This window comes from Suncus etruscus, chromosome 1, assembly GCF_024139225.1.
Source record: "Suncus etruscus isolate mSunEtr1 chromosome 1, mSunEtr1.pri.cur, whole genome shotgun sequence".
NCBI classification, from domain to species: Eukaryota; Metazoa; Chordata; class Mammalia; order Eulipotyphla; family Soricidae; genus Suncus; species Suncus etruscus.
Genome location: NC_064848.1, coordinates 154442340 through 154464162, shown reverse-complemented (window position 1 = coordinate 154464162; position 21823 = coordinate 154442340). Strand labels below are relative to the sequence as shown.

General features: G+C 37.7%; 1 protein-coding gene across 1 annotated transcript in view; it reads left to right on the top strand.

The window, feature by feature from the left end:
* The window catches only part of NLRP1 (NLR family pyrin domain containing 1), a 44350-nt gene that overhangs the window by 11475 nt on the left and 11052 nt on the right, over positions 1-21823 (top strand). Inside the window, exons 4-10 of the mRNA XM_049786862.1 lie at positions 2955-4560; positions 5286-5456; positions 10591-10761; positions 11193-11282; positions 12430-12515; positions 13119-13281; positions 17895-18118. Coding sequence (XP_049642819.1) covers positions 2955-4560; positions 5286-5456; positions 10591-10761; positions 11193-11282; positions 12430-12515; positions 13119-13281; positions 17895-18118 — 2511 coding nt within the window. The remainder of the gene's footprint in view (positions 1-2954; positions 4561-5285; positions 5457-10590; positions 10762-11192; positions 11283-12429; positions 12516-13118; positions 13282-17894; positions 18119-21823) is intronic.

The following is a 21823-nucleotide window of genomic DNA, read 5'->3' as shown; positions in this document are numbered from 1 at the left end:
TTTGTTTATATATGTGTATATGTATATTATTTTGGGCAACACCCAGTTGTGCTCAAGAGTTACTTCTGGCTCTGAGATCAAAAATTACACCTGGAAGATTCAGGGACTGTCTGGGATGCTGAAAATCAAACCTGGGTTAGCCGTGTGCAAGGCAAATGCCCTACAAACTGAGCTACAGCTCTGGCCCCATTTCTGGAGTTTTTGTTAGTTTGGCATCTCTGTAAAGACTAGGAGTAAAGCAGTGAAGTTGAGTCATTGGTGAAGTGGCAATTATAGATCATGAGTGCAATTGTCAAGGCTTTGGCAGGAAGAAGGCATTGCTTGCCCCTCCTACCAAGTGCCCCAGTTTTCAACTGTGAGGCCAGTATACTCATACTTTTTTATTGTTTTTTTTTTATATCTATTTCAAGTATAACCTTAGTCTACAGAGCTGGCTGATGAGCAAACATGGGCCAGCTATACATACATGATGGCTATACATACCAGCTTTTGTTCCCCCTTTCATTGACTTGTATCATTGTTTATCATCCTTTAACTTTGAGTCTATTTATTCTATGATTTTAGGTGTGTCTCCTATAGACAGCAGATGGACAATTTTTCATTCCTGATCCAGTCAGCCACTCTATGCATTTTATAGGGGAATTTAGTCCATAATAATTTATAGTCTGTGTTGCAATGTGTGTGTGTGTGTGTGTGTGTGTGTGTGTGTGTAATCGAGCTGTCTTTGTAAGAGTGTTTTTAATAGGCAGCCTTTATTTATTCTTGCAGGATTGGTTTAGTTATTGCAAATGTTGTGGTTTTTATTTGTTTAATTAGGTTCTTATTCCTCCCTCAAATCTAAATGATAACTTCACAGAGTAGTGGAATCTAGCCTGCAACATTTTTAATTCAATATTTGGAATGTCCTTTCACTATTTCCTAAATTGTAAGATGTTATACAGAAGGTCTGTGGCAATTCTTATGTTGTTTATCTTACATTTGAGGGTGTATTTTTTTTTTTGGTTTTTGGGCCACACCCGGCGGTGCTCAGGGGATACTCCTGGCTGTCTGCTCAGAAATAGCTCCTAGCAGGCATGGGGGACCATATGGGACACCGGGATTCGAACCAACCACCTTTGGTCCTGGATCAGCTGCTTGCAAGGCAAACACCGCTGTGCTATCTCTCCGGGCCCGGGTGTATTTTTTTAAATCTCTTGCAACTCTATCATCATCTTTTGATTTTACCATTTTGATTACTTTGATTCTTGGTGTTGTTCTGTTTTTAGTTTGTTTTATTTGATACTTTTTGGTTTCTTGAATCTGTGCAAGAAAGATTTTGGTGATTATTTCTTCAGTCAACTCTTTTCATCTCTTTCTGGTATTCCTATGATTTAAAGATTTTTTTCTCTTGCTATTTCAAATATTACATTGTCTTTTATCTCTTTTTTGTCACTTTATTCTTGGTGATAGCCAGTGTTTTGTCTTCAGTATTATTGATACAGTCCTTCCCATATTGTATTCTATTGCTGTTGCTTGCTATTGTATTTTTAACTCCTTCATTCTATTTGTATGAACTCTTTGATACCCTGAATCAATATATTTCAGTGAGTTGAATTGTTCTTCAAATGGTTGCCTTATTTCCATGGTCATTACATTGATAATTGCCTTAAATTCCCCATCAGTGAGGCTTGAGTCTTTATCTAAGCTTGACTTGCTGGAATTAGTGCCCCTGTCTACCAGAGCATGTGACTTTCTTAGTTTTTTTCTTGTTCTTAAAGCTTTGTGAGTGTTGTGATTTGAGCATCAGATCCCCAACTGTGTAAAATCTAAATTTTTCTTCATAATTTAGCAAATTGTTACTGCTTATATTCTGCTAATCTATCAATATCTGTACCCTAAAATGCTATTTCTTTGTTCATATAGATGAATATCTAATAATTCCATTTTCATAATGGTAATTATATAGGTATTTGAGGAAAGATATCAAAATCAACAAAATTTAAAGTGGGTGAGATTGAAGGAATAAAGTTATCATATAGACACATTAGCATCCACATGGTTTGGGGTTTGAGATGCTGGCAGGAGACTCAGAGAGCAGTCACGTATGGATCAGGGCAATTAAGTGGAAGCTATTCAATAAGTTTAAAGTGTTTTGTTTTTTGTTGTTGTTGTTTGTTTTCTCATTTTGTTTTATTTCTTTGTCATTCATATATGAGTAAAATAGTGCATTGTTATCTCTTAAATCAAGCCTCGGGTTTCATTAATGTCAAAAATAGCAAGATTCAACATCAAGTCTTTTTATTGCTGGGTAATATTACTTAGTTGTAAAGATTAATTTTTAATGTTGATACAGGTGTGACCCAAAAATCAAAATAAATAAATAAATAAATAAATAAATAAATAAATAAATAAATAAAAGATGACCATGGATGTGGCTCAAGTAATAGAACATGTGCCTTTATATGAAGGGCCCTAAGTTTGATCCCTGGTACTGTATATCCCCTTTAGCACTATGAATTATAGTCTTTTCCTTACCATGTTTCCTGTCCTACCCTAAAAAAAGAAAAAAAAAGAAAAATTAAATAAATAGTAGTTGCACAGCTTTGGGAATTGTACACTTTGAATTAAAGGTAACATGTTTGTCCACAGCCCAGTATGGATATGTTGATTGTGGGTACAATAGGAGTTCATGAAGAATGTCATTTCCATATGTTTCTCTTATGGATGCAGACGAAGCAGTGTCAAAAATCAGGAAAATTAGCTATATTATTAATCATATTATGCATTTATCCATTATCATCTTCATATAGTCACAAGTGCCAATTCATAGATGGAAATACTCTATTTACATTGATTCTTTATAGAAGTATCTTGCACATACTGTACTTGGTGAGTAATTAATGAATAAATGTGTAAGAAATAAAAATCTATTCTATGCTTATACTTTACATTCAATATTTCCCATCCTTAATTAGGAATTAAAAAAGGATACCAAAGTCAAATAACAGAGATATTCTGTCCCACACAACCTTGGAAGAATGAGAGTGTATACCAAAACTTCACACATCTGATACTTCTACACAGATCAGCCCCCCGATGCTATGAATCCCTAGCCAATAAAAACTGGCATCATCGAATGATGGAGGATCCAGGACATTTTATTGAAGTCAGAGATTTATTTGTCCCACACCTGGCTACCCAGGAAGGGGCTCACATCGTTGTTCTGCATGGAAATGCTGGGATTGGGAAGTCTACATTGGTCAGGCAAGTGAGAAAAGCCTGGGAAGAAGGCCAGCTATTTAGAGACTATTTTCAACATGTCTTCTACTTCAATTGCAGAGACCTTGCCCAGTATAAGAAAATGAGTCTTGCTGAGCTCATGGCTAAAGACTGGCCTTCCCCTGAGACTATCATTGGGCAAATCATTTCTCAACCAAAAAAGCTGCTCTTCATCTTTGATGGTTTGGGTGAACCAAGATGGGTACTAAAGAAGAAGAATTCTGACCTCTGTGTGCACTGGAGTCAACAACAGTCATTAAAAGCTCTGCTAAGTAGTCTGCTGGAGAAAACAATACTTCCTGAAGCATCCTTGCTTATCACAACTAGGACCACTAATCTGTGGAAGCTCATTCCTTCTTTAAAGCAGTCACGTTGGGTGGAGATCCTGGGGTTCTCTGAGTCAGGAAGGAAAGACTATTTCTACAAATTTTTCACAGATGAAAGCCAAGCAAGTAGAGTCTTTAATTTAGTTGAATCAAACAAAGCACTCTGGACCATGTGTCTCATACCCTGGGTGTCCTGGCTGGTCTGTACTTGCCTGAAACAGCAAATGGAGCAGGGGCAAGAGCTTTCACTGACATGCCAGACTACCACATCCCTCTGTCTTCAGTACCTTTCCCAGGCTTTGCCTGCTCAGTCACTTGGCATGCAGCTGGGGGGCTTGTGCTCTCTGGCTGCTGAGTGTACGTGGAAAGGAAATACACTATTTAGTCTTGAGGATCTCAAGAAACACAAGTTAGATGAGTTATTTATCTCAACTCTCTTACATGTTTCTATTATTGAAAAACATCCTATCTCTCTGAAGTACAACTTTATTCAGCCATGTTTCCAGGAGTTCTTTTCAGCCATGTCCTGTATTTTTGGAAGTAATTCTCCCAATGCTAATAGTGTGAAAAACTTTCAAGGGATATTTTATTGGCCTGATTCTGGAAAAGCAAACACACATTTCCTGTTTGGTCTTTTGAGTGAGCAGGGACTGAGAGAGATGGAGAGAGTTTTTAACCACACTCCATCTCGGGAAAAGAAGTGGGAGCTACTAAGCTGGGCCCAGAAGGAGTTTCAAAACAATCATTCCTCTGTGCAGTCAAACTTGCAATTATTCCACTGTTTATATGAGATTCAGGATCAGGATTTCTTGTTACTAGCAATGGCCTATTTCCAAGGAACAAGAATATTTATTCAAACCAACATGGAGTTTCTGGTGTTTACTTTCTGCATTAAATTCTGCCCCCACTTGAAGAGACTTCAACTAAATGAAAGTGGACAGCATGGTCAGGAGTGGAGTCCACTCAATGTAGTTGTGTGAGTATCCCACAGTACCTCTTCTTTAGATTCTACTGTACTCGGTACAAAATGTTGGTCATTCCGTGGGCAAGAGTTCTAAAAGAGTCATATTTATCATGACATTTAACTGCCCTCTCCCCACTTTTATTCAATATAGTGCTGGATGTACTTGCCATAGCAGTTAGGCAAGAAAAAGATATCAAGGGCATCCAGATAGGAAAGGAAGACATCAAGCTCTCATTGTTTGCAGATGACATGGTACTTTACTTAGAAAATCCTAAAGATTACCAAAAAAGTTTCTAAAATCAATAGATTTATATAGCAAAGTGGAAGGCCAGGAATCAAACCAGGGTCTGTCCATGGCTGGCTGCATACAAGGTAAATGGCTTACCTCTGTGCTAATACTCCAGCCCCTCTCCATTATTATCTACCTACAAGTAACACCCAAACTGAGGCAGAAGAAACAAAACTTCTACATTAACATTCACTATATATTACATATTTCTATAAATAGCTAGTATGTGTAAAACACTTCAATACGGTAATATGTGTAAATGGTACAAGCAGGAGAGCTCCTAAAGGACCACTTAGATGAATGTGGCAAGAACAGGGGAAGAAGGGCAATTGAGGAGGTTATCCTCGAGCTCAGAGTATCATATCTCTTACACACACACACACACACACACACACACACACACACACACACACACACACATCTCCTGTTACTTTCATCCCTCCCTCAGGTTTACCAGATTCTCAATCACAGACACCTGCTGGCAGTTTCTCTTCTCTGTTCTTGGGATCTCTGAAAGCCTAAAGGAGCTGGATTTAAGTGGAAACTTCCTGAGTGACAATGCAGTAGAGCATCTTTTTGAGGCCCTAAAATACCCTGACTGCCACCTGGAGATCCTGCGGTGAGTCTGGCCTAGGCTTTTTTTTTTTTTTTCGAACATAAATGGATGGGAGATATTAAAAATAATGCACTGTGCCAGGTAACAAGGCCTGGTGATAATTTTGTTAAGTATTCATTCACAGTACAGATGAAAAGAAATATGTTATAGTATATCTTAAAAAGTAAAATTAGGGGGGCTGGAGAGATAGCATGGAAGTAAGGTGTTTGCCTTTCATGCAGGAGGTCATCGGTTCGAATCCCGGCATCCCATATGGTCCCCCGTGCCTGCCAGGAGCAATTTCTGAGCACGGAGCCAGGAATAACCCCTGAGCACTGCCGGGTGTGACCCAAAATCCACACACACAAAAAAAGTAAAATTAGGGTCCAGAGTGCTGGTGCAAATGATAGGGCATTTGCCTTGCATGCGCTGACCTAAGACAGACTGCAGTTTGATCCCCTATGTTCAATATGACCCCCCAAGCAAGGGGCAATTTCTGAGCATCACCGGGTATGGCCCAGAAACAAACAAAAAAAAAAGTAAAATCAAATTGGGGTTGGAGAGATAGCACAGCAGTAGGGCATGCTTTGCATGCAGCCAATCCAGGATGGACAGTGGTTTAAATCCTGGCATCCCATATGGTCCCCCATGCCTTCCAGAAGCAATTTCTGAGTGCAGAGCCAGGAGAAATCCCTGAACAGTGCCGGGTGTGACTCAAAAACCAAAAAAAAAAAAAAAAGTAAAATCAAATAAACTCTGTAATGGGTAGAATTTGCAGCTAGAGATATAGAAGAGGGTTACATGCACTGCACTGAATTACATTTGGTAGATCTTCATCCTCATATAATCCCCTAACAGCACTGTGTATAGCCTTTAAGGGTTCCCAAACACCTCTGGGATGGCTTGAATAATCCTGAGCATTGCAGAACCCTTTAAATACAGCATTTTTGGACCTTCTATTGATTGAGTATCACAGAGATGGGTCATCAGCACCTTCTAAACAGTGATTTGAAGCCCCCCTCCTTAAAGGAGGTGGAATTTATACAGAAAGGTAAGTGCAGCTATCCAGGATTATATTAATTGTCTGTCCATAGAAAGTCACAGTATAGTGGCATCTAATTAAAAGGGGAATATTGTGGATCAGAGCAGTGGTGCAGTTGTAGGGCATTTGCCTTGCACGCGGCTGATCTAGGATGGACTGCTGTTCAATCAATCCCCCAGCGTCCCATATGGTCATCCAAGCCAGGAGTGATTTCTGAATGCATAGCCAGAAGTGGCCCTTGAGCATCATCAAGTATGGCCCAAAAACAAAACAACAGAAAGAGCAGAGGAATATAGGAACAGGATAATTGTGGGTATGATGTCATGAGTATGATATGGCATGTCAATTTCAAGCTCTTTGAAATGTACAAGTGGAGCAATTAAGTACAAATCAAATAAAGCTCTATGAAGCTAATATCACCTAAAAGATATCCACATCTTTCACAAGATTGACAGCAACCAAAGTATATTTTCTGACTTCAAAGAAATAAAATTAAAAATCAAGTGCAGAAGTAAATTGAGGACATTGACAAATATGAAAAAATTAAACAAGCTTCTTCTAAATTAGGAAATAATTGTAAGGAATCAGAGTAAAATTATAAAATATCAACTTATTAATGCAGGTGAAACATGGCTTAAATGAATTGAATAAATTTAGCTATTATTTACCTATACTTAAAAATATGTATCTATAAATAATGAATTTAATAAATAAATAAAAATATGTATCTAATAAATGGCCAAATATGCAGACTATAAATACAATAAAATGCTAATGAGTATGGGTAGCAATTTATCATCCTAAAATATCATCCAAAGCTTACTAACAATCCAAATAAGTTAAAATCTACGTGCACATAAAACCTGTATATAAAAACATATAATAAGGGCCCGGAGAGATAGCACAGCAGTGTTTGCCTTGCAAGCAGCCGATCCAGGACCTAAAGTGGTTGGTTTGAATCCCAGTGTCCCATATGGTCCCCCGTGCCTGCCAGGAGCTATTTCTGAGCAGACAGCCAGGAGTAACCTGAGCACTGCTGGGTGTGGCCCAAAAACAAAAAAAAAAAGAAAAAAAAACCATATAATAATACTCTATTCATCTGATCCCATGACAGTATACTCCAAGGACGGAGAAACCCCATAACTCAAAGGGCAAGTGAATTCCTTTGCGGATGACCCCAATATTTACTGTGCCAGGGCAGGAGGAAAAAAAAACAAAAATACAAAAAACACAAAACCTCGGTTATTTTTTATATATATATATATATCTTACCTTCATTTATTATTGTTATTATTATTTTTATTTACCTAGCTATTTTGGTCGATTTCTGTTTGGATGCGACTATTGAAATTGTTGTCCCCAATTATTCTTTTTTTTTTCTCTTCCTTTCTTTTCTTTCGTTATGTGCTATGCCATGTTTCTTATTTCAAGACCACGGCGTGTTTTTTTGTTTGTTTGTTTGTTTTTGTTTGTTTGTTTTTTGTTTGTTTTGTTTTGTTTTTTTATCTGTTTTTTGTGGTGCTTATCGATATAGCTAGAGTCCTCACTGGATACTTGACACTTCTTTTGGTACTGGTGGAGTGTTTCACCTTCTTTTTCTCCTTCATTTTCCAAATCGATGATGAGAGCCTCTAGAAGGATTCTGCCCATTTTCGGGGTATTAGACTCTTACCCCAGTTTATTTATTTTCTCTTTTTCGGGCAAAACCACGCAACTTGAACTAGCTAGCCCTGCCTCCACTTAGAGGGGGAAATAAGGGAGGCATCAAGACCAAACTGATGCAAGACTACTAAGTAGTAGGTTAGATACAGAGGGGACCACATATTCTAGCTGCCCTGAGGGGGAGGGAAGAGGAAATGGAAGGTAGGACAAAATGGAGGTGTAGGGAGGACAATCTGGTGATGGGAATCCCCCCTGATTTTATATAAATATGTATCTAAAATGTTATTGTCAACAAAATGTAAGCCACTATGATCAAAATAAAAATTATATTTAAAAAATAATAATAATACTCTATTCATAATTGTCAAAATTTGGATTCTTAGAACCAACAAAGAAATTGTATTCATCTAAATAGTGTTAACATTATTATTATCCAGTGCTAAAACTAATCTATAAATAAATGAAAAACATTAAAATATTTTATTCATATCACTGGGTTTAAAGAGAAAGTAAATCTAAAATTCCAATTATTTGACTTTCTGGGAAAGACACAATAATATAAACAGTACAAGACCAATGTCCACATAAGACTGAAGAGGGAGGAATAAAAACACAAAATAAAAATAATTTCTATAGCAGTGAATTTTTTACAACACAGTACAAGAATGCCCTCTGCACACCTATGTTCATTACAGCTCTATTTACAATAGCCAGAATCTGGAAACAACCCAGGTGCCCCACAACAGTTGAGTGGTTAAAAAAACTGTGGTACATTTACACAATGAGATACTACACAGCAGTTAGGAAAAATTAAATTATGAAGTTTGTTTACACATAAATGGACAGGAAACTTATGCCAAGTGAGTCAGCAGGAGAGAGACACAGAATAGTCTCAATGAATAGTCTCATAAAATAGTATTACTCATCTGTGGTGTTTAAGAAAAATAAAATATAGTATGTTAATAATAAGATCCAGAGACAATAGAGATGTGGACCACAAGGACCATCCCATAATATGAAGCTTACCACAGTGGTGAGTGCAGTTAAATAATTGTACTAACAACTACCATGACAATGATAGTGAGAGAGAGAGATATAGAATGTCTGTCCCAAAGACAGGATGAGGATGAAGGGTGAGGGAAATGGGAACATTGGTGGCAGGAAAGTTCCTTGGTGAAGTGTGGTGTACATTAAATTATGAAACCCAACTATAAACATTTTTGTAACCACAATGCTTAAATAAAGAAATTATAAAAAATAAAATTTTTGAGGCTGGAGAAATAGTACAGCAGATAAGTCTTCTAGCATACTGCCAACACTGGCTCTATCCCTAGCATCTCATGATTCATTGAGCCCTCCAGGAGTGAATTTTGAATGCAGAGCTAGGAATAAACCTGAATGTTACCAGATGTTTTCAAAACAAACCAAAAAGAAAAGAAAAAGAAGAAAGAGGAAGGAAGGAAGGAAGGAAGGAAGGAAGGAAGGAAGGAAGGAAGGAAGGAAGGAAGGAAGGAAGGAAGGAAGGAAGGAAGGAAGGAAGGAAGGAAGGAAGGAAGGAAGGAAGGGAGGGAGGGAGGGAGGGAGGGAGGGAGGGAGGGAGGGAGGGAGGGAGGGAGGGAGGAAGGGAGGAAGGAAGGGAGGGAGGAAGGGAGGGAGGAAGGGAGGGAGGAAGGGAGGGAGGAAGGGAGGAAGGGAGGAAGGGAGGAAGGGAGGAAAGGAGGGAGGGAGGGCATCGTATGTGCACAAAACATGTTTTTCTATGCTCAAAATTCCAAGGAGTCAATAATAATATAGAGACTAATAAATTCAGAATCTTTCAGGATGCAAGATAAATAGATTAAAGTTTATTATACTTCTTTGTACTAATAATGACAAATTCAAACATGAAATAAATTTATTTCATTTAACATAGCATAAAAAATAATAAAACATGCAGTAATAAAGGGGCTGGAGAGATAGCATGGAGGTAAGGGATTTTGCCTTGCATGCAGAAGGATGGTGGTTCAAATCCTGGCATCCCATATGGTACCCCAAGCCTGCCAGGAGCGATTTCTGAGTGTAGAGCCAGGAATAACCCCTGAGCGCTGCTGGGTGAGACCCAAAAACCAAAAAAAAATTATGCAGTAATAAACTTAACAAAGGGTGAACAAAACATCAATATATAGTTGAAAGAAACTAAATAAGACAAAATAAATAAAATTAATATGTGTTTATATATTGGAATATATTCTTAAATGTTGATATAATGAATGGGCAGGATATGTGGAACTAAAATATAAAAACAGAGATTTGTTGCTGTAAAATAACCAGTATATTTGGATCCCAGAGGATCTTCATTTTCCTTCATTGTTCCTTCCCAGAACCATTAAAATGCCCCAAGTACTCTAAAATGAAAGCAAATCTGATTCACCCCAACAGAAGTCCCCCAATTGTGATCACTATGTGTCTTTATAGGCTGGTCAATTGTAGTCTCACATCTAGCTGTTGCCAGAGCTTGGCATCTATGCTTAGTGTTAACACTAGCCTGACAGAACTGGATCTACAACAGAATGACCTCGGTAACCTCGGTGTGAACCTGCTCTGTGAAGGTCTCAGGCATCCTTCCTGCCAACTCAGGCTCCTGAGGTAAAGACTTGGTGGTCCCTTCAGGATGAGGGAAGGGAAGGCATGCAGAGGGAGGCAAGGGAGGCAGGTAACAGTATTGTCAGGAAAAAGAGAAAGGACTACTTTCCTGATTTTCATGTATTCCTTACTGGATCCTACTTTCTAAGGTCATATGACTTGTACAAGTTTCCACCATCAATTAGTGGGACTTGTTATTCATCCAAAAGATTAAAATGAGATAAAGTTCAAATAAGACTGATGTCATTGAGTTGGACAGGATCTGATAATGATCGTTAATGAGACATCAAGTGCTAAAAGTACTCTTAGGTATTGTCTCTTTCCAAAATCTATTCATTGCTACCCCAATCTGTGACAGGTGCTTTGGGATATGGTGAATGTCAAAGTCAGAATTTTATCAGGTCTCAGGAAAAAATTTATATTTTATGTTTCAGGCTAGAACAGACCCAGCTGAGTGAGGATGTGAAGGAGATGCTGAGAAACCTGAAGGAGGAGAAGCCTCAATTGATCATAGCTGGCATCTGGTAATGAGAACCCCAGACTTATTCTTTATGAATCAGGCCTAAAACTGAGTCACTGGGGCTGGACCAGAGTCAATGGATGAGAAATATGTGGCAGAAGCAATATAGATAGAACCAGGGAGGGACAATATACAATGTCAGCCAGTTACATGTATACTTGTTTGTATAGTTAAAGTAAATAGGATAATTTCAATCCTCTGCTTAAAATGAAAATTAACAGGTGAAGATAACTGAATAAGTGAGAACTTGAACATTAAAGATTATAAGCAAATGCTAAGTTTAGACAATGTGGGGGGGGAGAGTTTCACTGGGGGAAAGTTCCCCCATCACCATCCTAACACAGACTTTTAGTTCCCCAGGCTTGATATTAGCATACCAGAGGAAGGAGAATCTATTTTCCACCCTGAAGTATATTTTCATCTTTCACATTCTCCCAGTTTGATAAATTTTTCTGACTGCAATGGAACTCTGACCCAGAATCACATCAAATTAATCTAGAAACCACTTCTCAGACCCATTTTGAAGTTATTAGAAAACAACTCAAACTTGCTGACTCAAATCTGGGTGAGCCTAGGTATCTTGTATTTTAATAAACCCTTAGCTCGTTCACACCCACTTTTGAGAACATCTGATGTAAAGATGGTGTATAGAGAGTGGCAGTAGGAAGAGGCTGGGTATTGTTTACAGTAAGATTTTGGAACATGTCAAGAACTTTTAGTTTGACTCCAAAGTAAATATATGAGAGGTTTCAAGGCTTCAATGGTGAAGCTATGTGAAAGATTTATATTTAATATCAGCTTCTGTATAAAAATAGTCCACAGAGAGATAAGAACAGAGTAAGACCAGTAGCTCCAGTTATAGACAACAGAGCCTGTGACTAGATGAGTACCTGTGTAGATAAGGAAAAGGCAGAGAAAGAATGGCTATTTTTAGGACTTGCTAGGGTGGTCTTTCTGCTCTCAGAGAAATTATAATAACATCCCAAATATGTTGGCTGCCGGGATGAGAATTAGTTCAGGAAGAGAGGTTCTGTGGGAGAACACATAGGGCCTTGAGTTAAAACTTGCATGAAGTGAATTTAACAGGTGTTGTGGAAACAGCCGAGTCTCTTCCAAGATAACAGGAAAAATGGAAAAAAATCTTTGTCTAGGAAACCAATTGAGATGAAGCCTAATGAGAGCACCAGAGAAGGAAACATGAGTGATTATGCATTCAAACGGAAGAGATCAGAATCAGGTACTTGGGAAAATTTATGCTGGGAGCATAATGTTGATGGGGGCAGCAATAAAAGGCCACTCCCTATCTCCCCCTGCACCTGGTGTTTAAGGATATGAACTACATATAAAAAAAGCATACTTTGCAATAAATATTCTGTTCATAGAACCACTGAAATGTTTTCCCTCCTCGTTCCATTTTGGTAGTTGAATGACTTTCCTCCACAATAGCTGTGGTATATCTCAGCTCCTCCTTTCTTCCAAAGTCTACTTTCACCTTCTGAGACCTGGGAATTACCTCTCTATCTATATCCTTTCTTTTTTTTTTTTTTTTTTAGCCTTTTTTCTCTCACAGGAGTCTCTCCTCACAAGAATGCTGAGACTGTGGAGAGAAGAAAAGAAGGCCTTGCCAGTTCGGGGTCAATGGATGGGCCCTCTTCAGCAGGCAGGCAGCCAAGAAACAGGAGATTTCAGGCTTGAGGGTCCTTGCCTAGGTCTATGAAACTATAATGGAAGAAGTAATCAAATTTACTGCCATAGGGGATAAGGAAGATATTTGTGACTTATCTGTTGTAAGTTATATATCACTGTTATAAGTTTAATATCATTCTCCTATCTGTTTCAGAGGGAAGTTCACCTCAAATAGCACCAGTGAATACCCTCTGTCTATCCTCTCCTTACTCTTCTGAAGAGCTGCACATAGAGATTATGGGAACTAGAGATTACTTCTGGGGCCCCACGGGTCCTATGACTATTGAAGTGCTTAACAAAGAAAGAAACCTATACCGGTGAGTTAAGTAGCTCTGCTCTAGGCTGACCTCTGCATCACACCATTCTCATCAGTCCACACTGACATCAGTATCCCACCATATGCTGAATAAAATTTTTCTGTCAAGCTACTAGACAGTTTGACTTATTAAGTTAGTGATTTTCTTGGGAAAAAGTTGGATTTTTTATGAATATTATCAAGACCACACAGTGCCTTCTACATGTCCTTTACCAAACTTCAACAATTATTTCTCCAGAGTTGTTTTAACTATATTGCTTTGCTCCTCTTTTGTTATATTTTACATTCAAAAATTTAGCTGAATTTTCTCCCAGAATGTTTTATGATAAATTTTTAAAGTAAAAATATAGATCCCAGGGGCCAGAGAGATAGCATGGAGGTAAGGTGTTTGCCTTTCATGCAGAAGGTCGGTGGTTCGAATCCCGGCATCCCATATGGTCCCCGTGCCTTAAAACACTTACTTTGGGGGTTGAGTGATAGTACAGCAGTAGGGTGTTTGCCTTGCATGTGGCTGACTCAGGATAAACCTTGGTTCAATCCCTGGCTTTCCTTATGGTCCACAAAGTCAGGAGAGATTTCTGAGCACAGTAGTAGCCCCTGAGCGTCCCCAGGTGTGGCAAAAAAAAAAAAAAACTTGCTTTGTATACAGCTAACCTAAGTTCAATCCCCAAACCTCATATACCCCCCCTTAACCCTACCAATAGATGTCTCTGAGTGCATTCATGAGTAAAATAAACACACCTGGGATGGGATGATAGCATAAGGTAGAACAGTTGCCTTACTTGTGAGTGATCCAGGTTTGATTCCCCAAAACTTCACATTGTCTCCTGAGACATCAAGGAGTGAAACCTGAGAACAGTCAGGAGTAAGTCTTAAGCCCTTCCAGATGTAACAAAAAAACAAAAACAAAAACAAAAACAAATATATATATATATATGATCACACTTCCAAAATAATTATATACAACATAGTTTTCTTTCTAAAATTTAATACCCAGACCATATTTAAATTGTGGTAAATCATTTGAAGATGTGAATGATATGTCATGATGCATGACTCTTAATAATTATGTCTCCTAATAATGTGCTATTTCATTTGTCCTAATAGTTGTGTAGTATTTCATTGTATAAAAGTACCACAGTCTCTTTAACCACTCAACTGCTGTGGAGCATCTGGGTTGTTTCCAGATTCCGGCTATTATAAATAGAGCTGTAATGAACATTGGCATGCAGAGGGCATTCTTGTACTGTATTTTTGTGTTCCTAGAGTATATCCCTATGAGTGGTATAGCTGGATAATATGGGATCTCAATTTCCAGCTTTTTGAGGAATTTCCATATTGTTTTCCATAAAGGCTGGTCTAGATGGTATTCTCACCAGTAATGAGAGTTTCTTTCTCTCTACACCCAAGTTAGCAGTGGCTGTTCTTGTTCTTAGTGGTGTGTGCCAGTCTCTGTGGTGTGAGAGGGTACCTGATTGTTATTTTTATTTGCATATATCTGATGATTAGTGATATGGAAGCCGAGATAAACAAATGGGACTACGTTAAACTGAAAAACTTCTGCAACCTCGAAGGAAAGAGCGACTAGGATACAAAGGACACCCATAGAATGTGAGAAACTATTCACCCAATATCCATCAGATAAGGGGCTAACATCTAACAGGAGTCCTCAAACTTTTTAAACAGGGGGCCAGTTCACTATTCCTCAGACCATTGGAGGGTCTGACTATAGTAAAAACAAAACTTATGAACGAATTCTTATGCACACTGCATATATCTTATTTTGCAATGAAGAAACAAAGCAGATACAAATACAATATGTGGCCCATGTGCCATAGTTTGAGGACCACTGATTATATATACATATATATTTGTTACTTATAGATACTTATACATATATATTTGTTACTTATAGAAGTTAACAAACAAAAAAGTTTTAACCCCATCAAAAAATGGGGAGAAGAAATGAACAGACACTTCCTCAAAGAAGAAATACAGATGGCTAAAAGGCACATGAAAAAATGTTCCACATTTTCCACATTCACTAATATTCTCCCCATTTCTTGATGGGGTTAGATTTTTTTTCTGTTAAGTTCTCTTTGTATCTTAGATATTAGCCCCTTGTCAGATGGGTTTTGGGTGAATAATTTCTCCCATTCTACTGGGTAGCCTTTATATTTTAGTCACTATTTCCTTTGAGGTGCAGAAGCTTCTCAGCTTAATTTAGTACTATTTGTTTTTTTCTATTTCCCTTTGTACAGTGGTGTTTCCTCCTTAAAGATACCTATTGAAGAGACTTTACTTGCTCCATTTTTGCATTTTCTACCCCTTTATCAAAGATTGATTGATTGTATGCCTGGGGTTCATTCTCTGAATACTCACATCTATTTCATTTATCTGAGGTTCTCTTTATTCTAATACCATGCTGTTTTAATAATTAATGCTTTGTAACAATTTAAAGTTGGGAAAAGTGATGCTTCCTATCTTCTTTATCCTAAGGGTTTCTCTAGCTATTTGTGGATGTGTGTTCTTCCAAATAAATTGCAGGAGTTATCCACTTCTTTGAATAATGTCATGGGTATCCATCCATAGAGGGATAACATTAAACTTGTACAATGCTTTGGGGAATAATGCCATTTTAAGAATGCTGATCCTCCAAATCCATGAGCAGGGTATGCCTCCATTTTCTTGTGCCCTTTTCCATTTATTGGAGCAGTGTTTTGTAATTTTCTTTGTTTAGGTCCTTCATCTCTATAGGTAAGTTGACACCAAGGTATTTGAGTTTCCATGGTACTATTGTCAATGGGATTGTTATTTTAATGTCTTTTTTCTTTATCATTGTTTGTATATAAGATCATTGGGATTTTTGAGTGTTAACTTTGTAGCCTGCCACTTTACTATACAAATCTATTTTTCTAAAAGCTTTTTGGTAGAGTTTTTAGGGTTTTCTAAATATATATGACTTCTTCCTTTTATGGATGGATATTTAAAAAAGTAATAATAAATAAATGTTAATAATATCCAGAGACAACAAAGCTTGTACACTGGACCGGCTCATGACATAAAGCATGCCACAAAGAGCAATGAGTGCAACTAGATCACTAACCACAATGACAACTACCATAACAATGATAGTGAGGGAAGGGGATAGAGACAGGCAGGGGTCTGGGGAGCAAGAGGGATATGGGGCGGGGGGGACATTGGTCATGAGAAGATCACACTGGTGAAGGGTGGTATATATTCTATGACTGAAGCCCCATAAAAAATGTTAAACATAATGATTAAATAAATAAATAAATAGGGGACTAGAGTGATAGCACAGTGAGGAGGGCATTTGTCTTGCATGCCGCTGATCCAGGTTTAGTCCCCAGCATTCCATATAGTTCCCTAAGCATGACAGAATTTATTACTGAGCACAGATCCAGGAGTAACCCCTGAGTACCACCAGGTGTGGCTCAAAAAAAGTAAATAAAGAAAGAAAATTTTTAAAACTAACACTAAATTTAACCTTAACTCTTCTTTTACACCCAAACATTTACCCTAACTAATTCTAACATTAAACCACACCCTAAACAAACCCTAGCTCTAAACCTAACCCACACCCTAAACCTAACCCTAATCTTAAACCTAACATTAAACCTAACACTAACTCTAATCCTAGCACTGCCCTAACCCTAACACTAAAATAAAATAATAACAATAATAATGTGCTAACTCTTTTTATATGTGCACTTATTTCATTCATATCCACTATGAATTAGTACTAGAAAACCTTGAGATGAAATTGCAGCTCTGCCTCTCAGACTATACAAAGTGATAAATGGCTCTAATCATAATCATGACCTTATCATATATAAAATGTTACTTATCATTACATACTCTCACAGACATGATCTCAGCTGGGAGTTAATATCACTCAAAACTCACACCTACATAAACTGACACAAGAGCCTAATATTTACTACATAGGAAAGTTATCTGTAGTAAATAGTAAAGTTCTATTATCCAATAGCTTTTTAAAATACTTTTGCATGTGGGCTGAAGAGGATAGCACAGTAATAGGGCATTTACCTTGCATGCGGCCAGCCCAGGACAGGCAGTGGTTCAAATCCCAGCATCCCATATGGTCCCCAAGCCTGCCAGGAGTGATTTCTGAGTGCAAAGCCAGGAGTAATCCTTGAGTGCCATCGGGTGTGACCCAAAAACAAAAAATATTTACTTTTGCATGTAAATTAAGTAATAATTTCACACATACATTTTATTTACAAAGATACCTTTCCAATTCTCTAATCATATCTAACATCACCATAGTCATCCCCAGACATGTATTTATCTGTCACCATGCTTCAGATCAGTTATTACTCACACCTGTGTGAGATGGGTGCTATAATTGTCTCTAGTTACAGAAAAGAAAATATATGAATGAGATTCACTGCATTCTCATATATCCATAATTAGAGAGCATAGGACCTAGAGCTCAGATTCACATCCATCCTCTCTGACTCTTTTGCCACTTTCAAGCATTCACAAAGTTCTTCATGGTATCTGGCATCTAGCAAATGCTTAGTGAGTTGGGTACAATAATTTAGTTTCTTCATTTCCCTGCTCTTCCAGAGTTCATCTCCCAAAAGCTGGATCCTACTACTGGCCCAACACAGGTCTCCACTTTGTAGTCAGAAGGCCAGTGACTGTTGAGATTGAATCCCTTGCCTGGGACCAGTTTCTGAGCAGAATTGTTCAAGAGCACAGCTGGATGATTGTTGGGCCTCTGTTTGGTATCAAGACTGAGCCAGGAGCCGTAAAGGCTGTATATCTCCCTCATTTTGTAGCTTTTCAAGGTAAGCAGATGGGGGAAGAGGTGATGTTGATAATGGGTCTAAAGGTGCTTTTATGATATTGTACCGAGGACAAGAAAGCAAGGTTTACAGCTCCTTTAGGAGAAGATGATGGAAGTGGATATGTCTATATCTTATTCTACTGTACTATGAGCATAGCTTTTCTTCTAGCATATTTTCCCCATTCTTGTATCAGTTTTGCCAAAAACTACCCACAGTCTCCCATAATAGAAAATTATTATAAAAAATACTAATAAATACTTTCCATGTTAGTTCTTCATGTAACACATATTACTCAAAGTTGCATAGAATATAAATTATATAGTCAGTAGAGATTTTTAAAACAACTTTCCAAGGACAAAATAATTTATATTGTAAGAATAAATAAACAGTGATACTAAGACATCCATACACTCATGACAAATGTGAAGCCATTTCTAATCCACAGAAGAACCAGTGTCATCAGACTTCATTTAATAATTCAGAAAAGAGAATCCAGAAAGAGAACAGTTTGTAGGGTTCTTGCTTTGCTTACAGTAAACTCAGGTTTAATTTCCGGTATCCCATATGGTTCCACAAGCCCACCAGGAATGATCCCTAAGTGAAGAGCCTGGAGTAATCCCTGAACACAGTTGGGTAGAACCTAAAAACAAAACAAAAGTTCTTAGACAAGAAAGAGATGATTTAGAGAAGGAATTATGAGTTATATCTTTAACAAATTTTCACACCAACAAAGACTTTCCAAGAAAAAATTGGAATATAAGGACAGTTAATGGATAATTAATACATGGTAAGCAAAGCAACATAAATGAGAATAAACAGAAACTACAAATACTAAAATCAATTTCATGAGGATATCAGAAAATGAAATGTACAAAATATAGCACAAAACAATTATATGAACTAGATAGGTAGTACAAGGGGTAAGGAGCTTACATTGCACAAGGCTAATTCTGGTTTGATCTCTATGATCCTTCAAACACCACCAAATATAATCCCTAAGCACAGAATGGGAAGTAAAGCCTGAACCAGCTCAATGTAACCCCCCAAAAATTATATCAGCAAATAAATTAGAATATGGTGAAGAAATAACAAAATAATAAAGTTTGAACACAAACAAAATTGATTGAAAATACATATATATTTTGGTTTATAGGCCACAATTGGTGGTACTCAGAGCTTACTCCTGAGTCTGCACTCAGGTATCACTTCTGCAGACTTGGGAAATATATCTGGGTTGCTGGGGATCAGGTTTGTTAGACATAGAATTGGAGTTTCTAACTACAGCAAACAGAGAAGGAAAAAACAAAGGGATCCAAATTGTAAAATAATCAAATTATCATTATTTGAAGATGGCATGATAATATACTTGAAAGATATTAGAGGAAATACTAAGTTTTTCTTTTTTTTTTTTTTTTTTTTTTTTGGTGTTTTGGGTCACACCCGGCAGAGCTTGGGGGTTACTCCTGGCTCTATGCTCAGAAATTGCTCCTGGCAGGCTCAGGGGACCATATGGGATGCCGGGATTCAAACCACTGACCTTCTACATGCAAGGCAAACGCATTACCTCCATGCTATTTCTCCGGCCCCGAACTTTTCTTTACTGTAATAAACAAATACAGAAAAGTAGTAGACTGCAAAAACCTGTCACATTTTATATGCAAATATCTACCACATTTCTATATGAAAATAATGGACTAGAGCAGAAAGAGTCTACATAGACTATTCCATGAGAAATGACATTTTTGGGGCCGGGCGGTGGCGCTGGAGGTAAGGTGCCTGCCTTACCTGTGCTAGCCTAGGAGACGGACCATGGTTCGATCCCCCGGCGTCCCATATGGTCCCCCAAGCCAGGAGCGACTTCTGAGCGCATATAGCCAGGAGTAACCCCTGAGCGTCACCGGGTGTGGCCCAAAAACCAAAAAAAAAAAAAAAGAGAAATGACATTTTTGAGCCATAAAAAATAACATTTTTCTAATGGAGGGTACCAAGAGGAAACAGTTTTATGATCACTAAGTAGTAATAAAAATGATCGGACTTAAACACAAAATCCAAAGCCAATGACAAAAGAGTCGATACCCAATCTACAACAAGCTAGACACAGAAGGGACCTCTTATATTAGCAGCCCGGAGGGTTAGGGAGGGGGATATAAGATGCAAGCTGGGAATGGGGGTGGAGGGAGGAAAAATTTGGTGATAGGAATCCCCTGATTCAATATGTATTATTCAATGATTCAATGTATTCAATGATTAATATGTACCTAAAATATTACTGTAAAAAAAGACATGGAATCCACTTTGGTCAAAATAAAAATTATTATCATAATAAAAAATAATAACATTTTGGGCCCGGAGAGATAGCACAGTGGCATTTGCCTTGCAAGCAGCCAATCCAGGACCAAAGGTGGTTGGTTCGAATCCCGGTGTCCCATATGGTCCCCCGTGCCTGCCAGGAGCTTTTTCTGAGCAGATAGCCAGGAGTAAACCCTGAGCACTGCCAGGTGTGGCCCAAAAACCCCCAAAAAAAAAAAAAAATAATAATAATAATAATAATATTTTAAATGGAGTGGTCTTAGTTAAAAAATACAAAGTACCTAGGAATCAAAAGAGATTAAACTTATCAAAGGTATAAAAAGCCACATACTACAAAAACTATAAGTTACTTCTGAAAGAAATAGAAGACCTCCAGAAATAAAAAAAAATGCTCATGGATTTAAATAATTAACATTGGCAAAATAACAACCCCACATATATTATTATATGAATTCAATGAAATTTCTATTAAAATTCTAATTACATTCTTCAATGGCTTAGAACAGTCACTAATAAAGTTTTTTAGAGTCCTAAAACAACCAAATTGCCAAAGTTACACTGCAAAATAAAAAATTGAGAATTGTCACATTACCTTTCCCAAAGCTATGCTCTAATGGTATAGTAATCAAACAGTGTGGCACTAAAATTTGAATAGATTTTGACCACTGGTTTAGAATTCAGACACTTGAGATAAACCTTCAGATCCATGAGCAACTAATTTACAACAAAGGAGCAGAGTATAGGATGTGGAGGAAATATTGCTTCTTTACAAATGGTGTTGAGAGAGCAGGATGGTGTTAAGGAAGGACAGACCAAATGTCCAAAATATGGAGTCAACAACAATGAAACATGAGACCCAAACTTTAACAAACAAACTTTAAAAGGTGCCTGTTATGATGACAGACTGGGACACAGGGCAAGTATGGGATGGATTCTGGGAACACTGGTGGAGAGATGACACTGGTGGTGGGATTGGTGCTGAAATATTAGTATGTCAAAATTCTACTATGAATAACTTTATTAAGTCACAATGCTTTAAATAAAAATATTTAATATTTTAAAAGACTTAGTAAAAGGGGCCAGAGAGATAGCATAAAGGTAAGGCATTTGCCTTTCATGCAGAAGGTCGGTGGTTCGAATCCCAGCATCCCATATAGTCCCCTGAGCCTGCCAGGAGCGATTTATGAGCATAGAGCCACGAATAAACCCTAAGTGCTGCCGGGTGTGACCCAAAAATCTAAAACCAAAAAAAAAAAAAAAAAGACTTAATAAAAATAAACCAAATTTATATTTCACATATAAGTCAATTCAGGGGGTAAGAGAGATCCTACAGTGGGTGATCTCTTACACATAGCCTCACCACAATCAATTTCAGACATTCCATATGCACCTTCA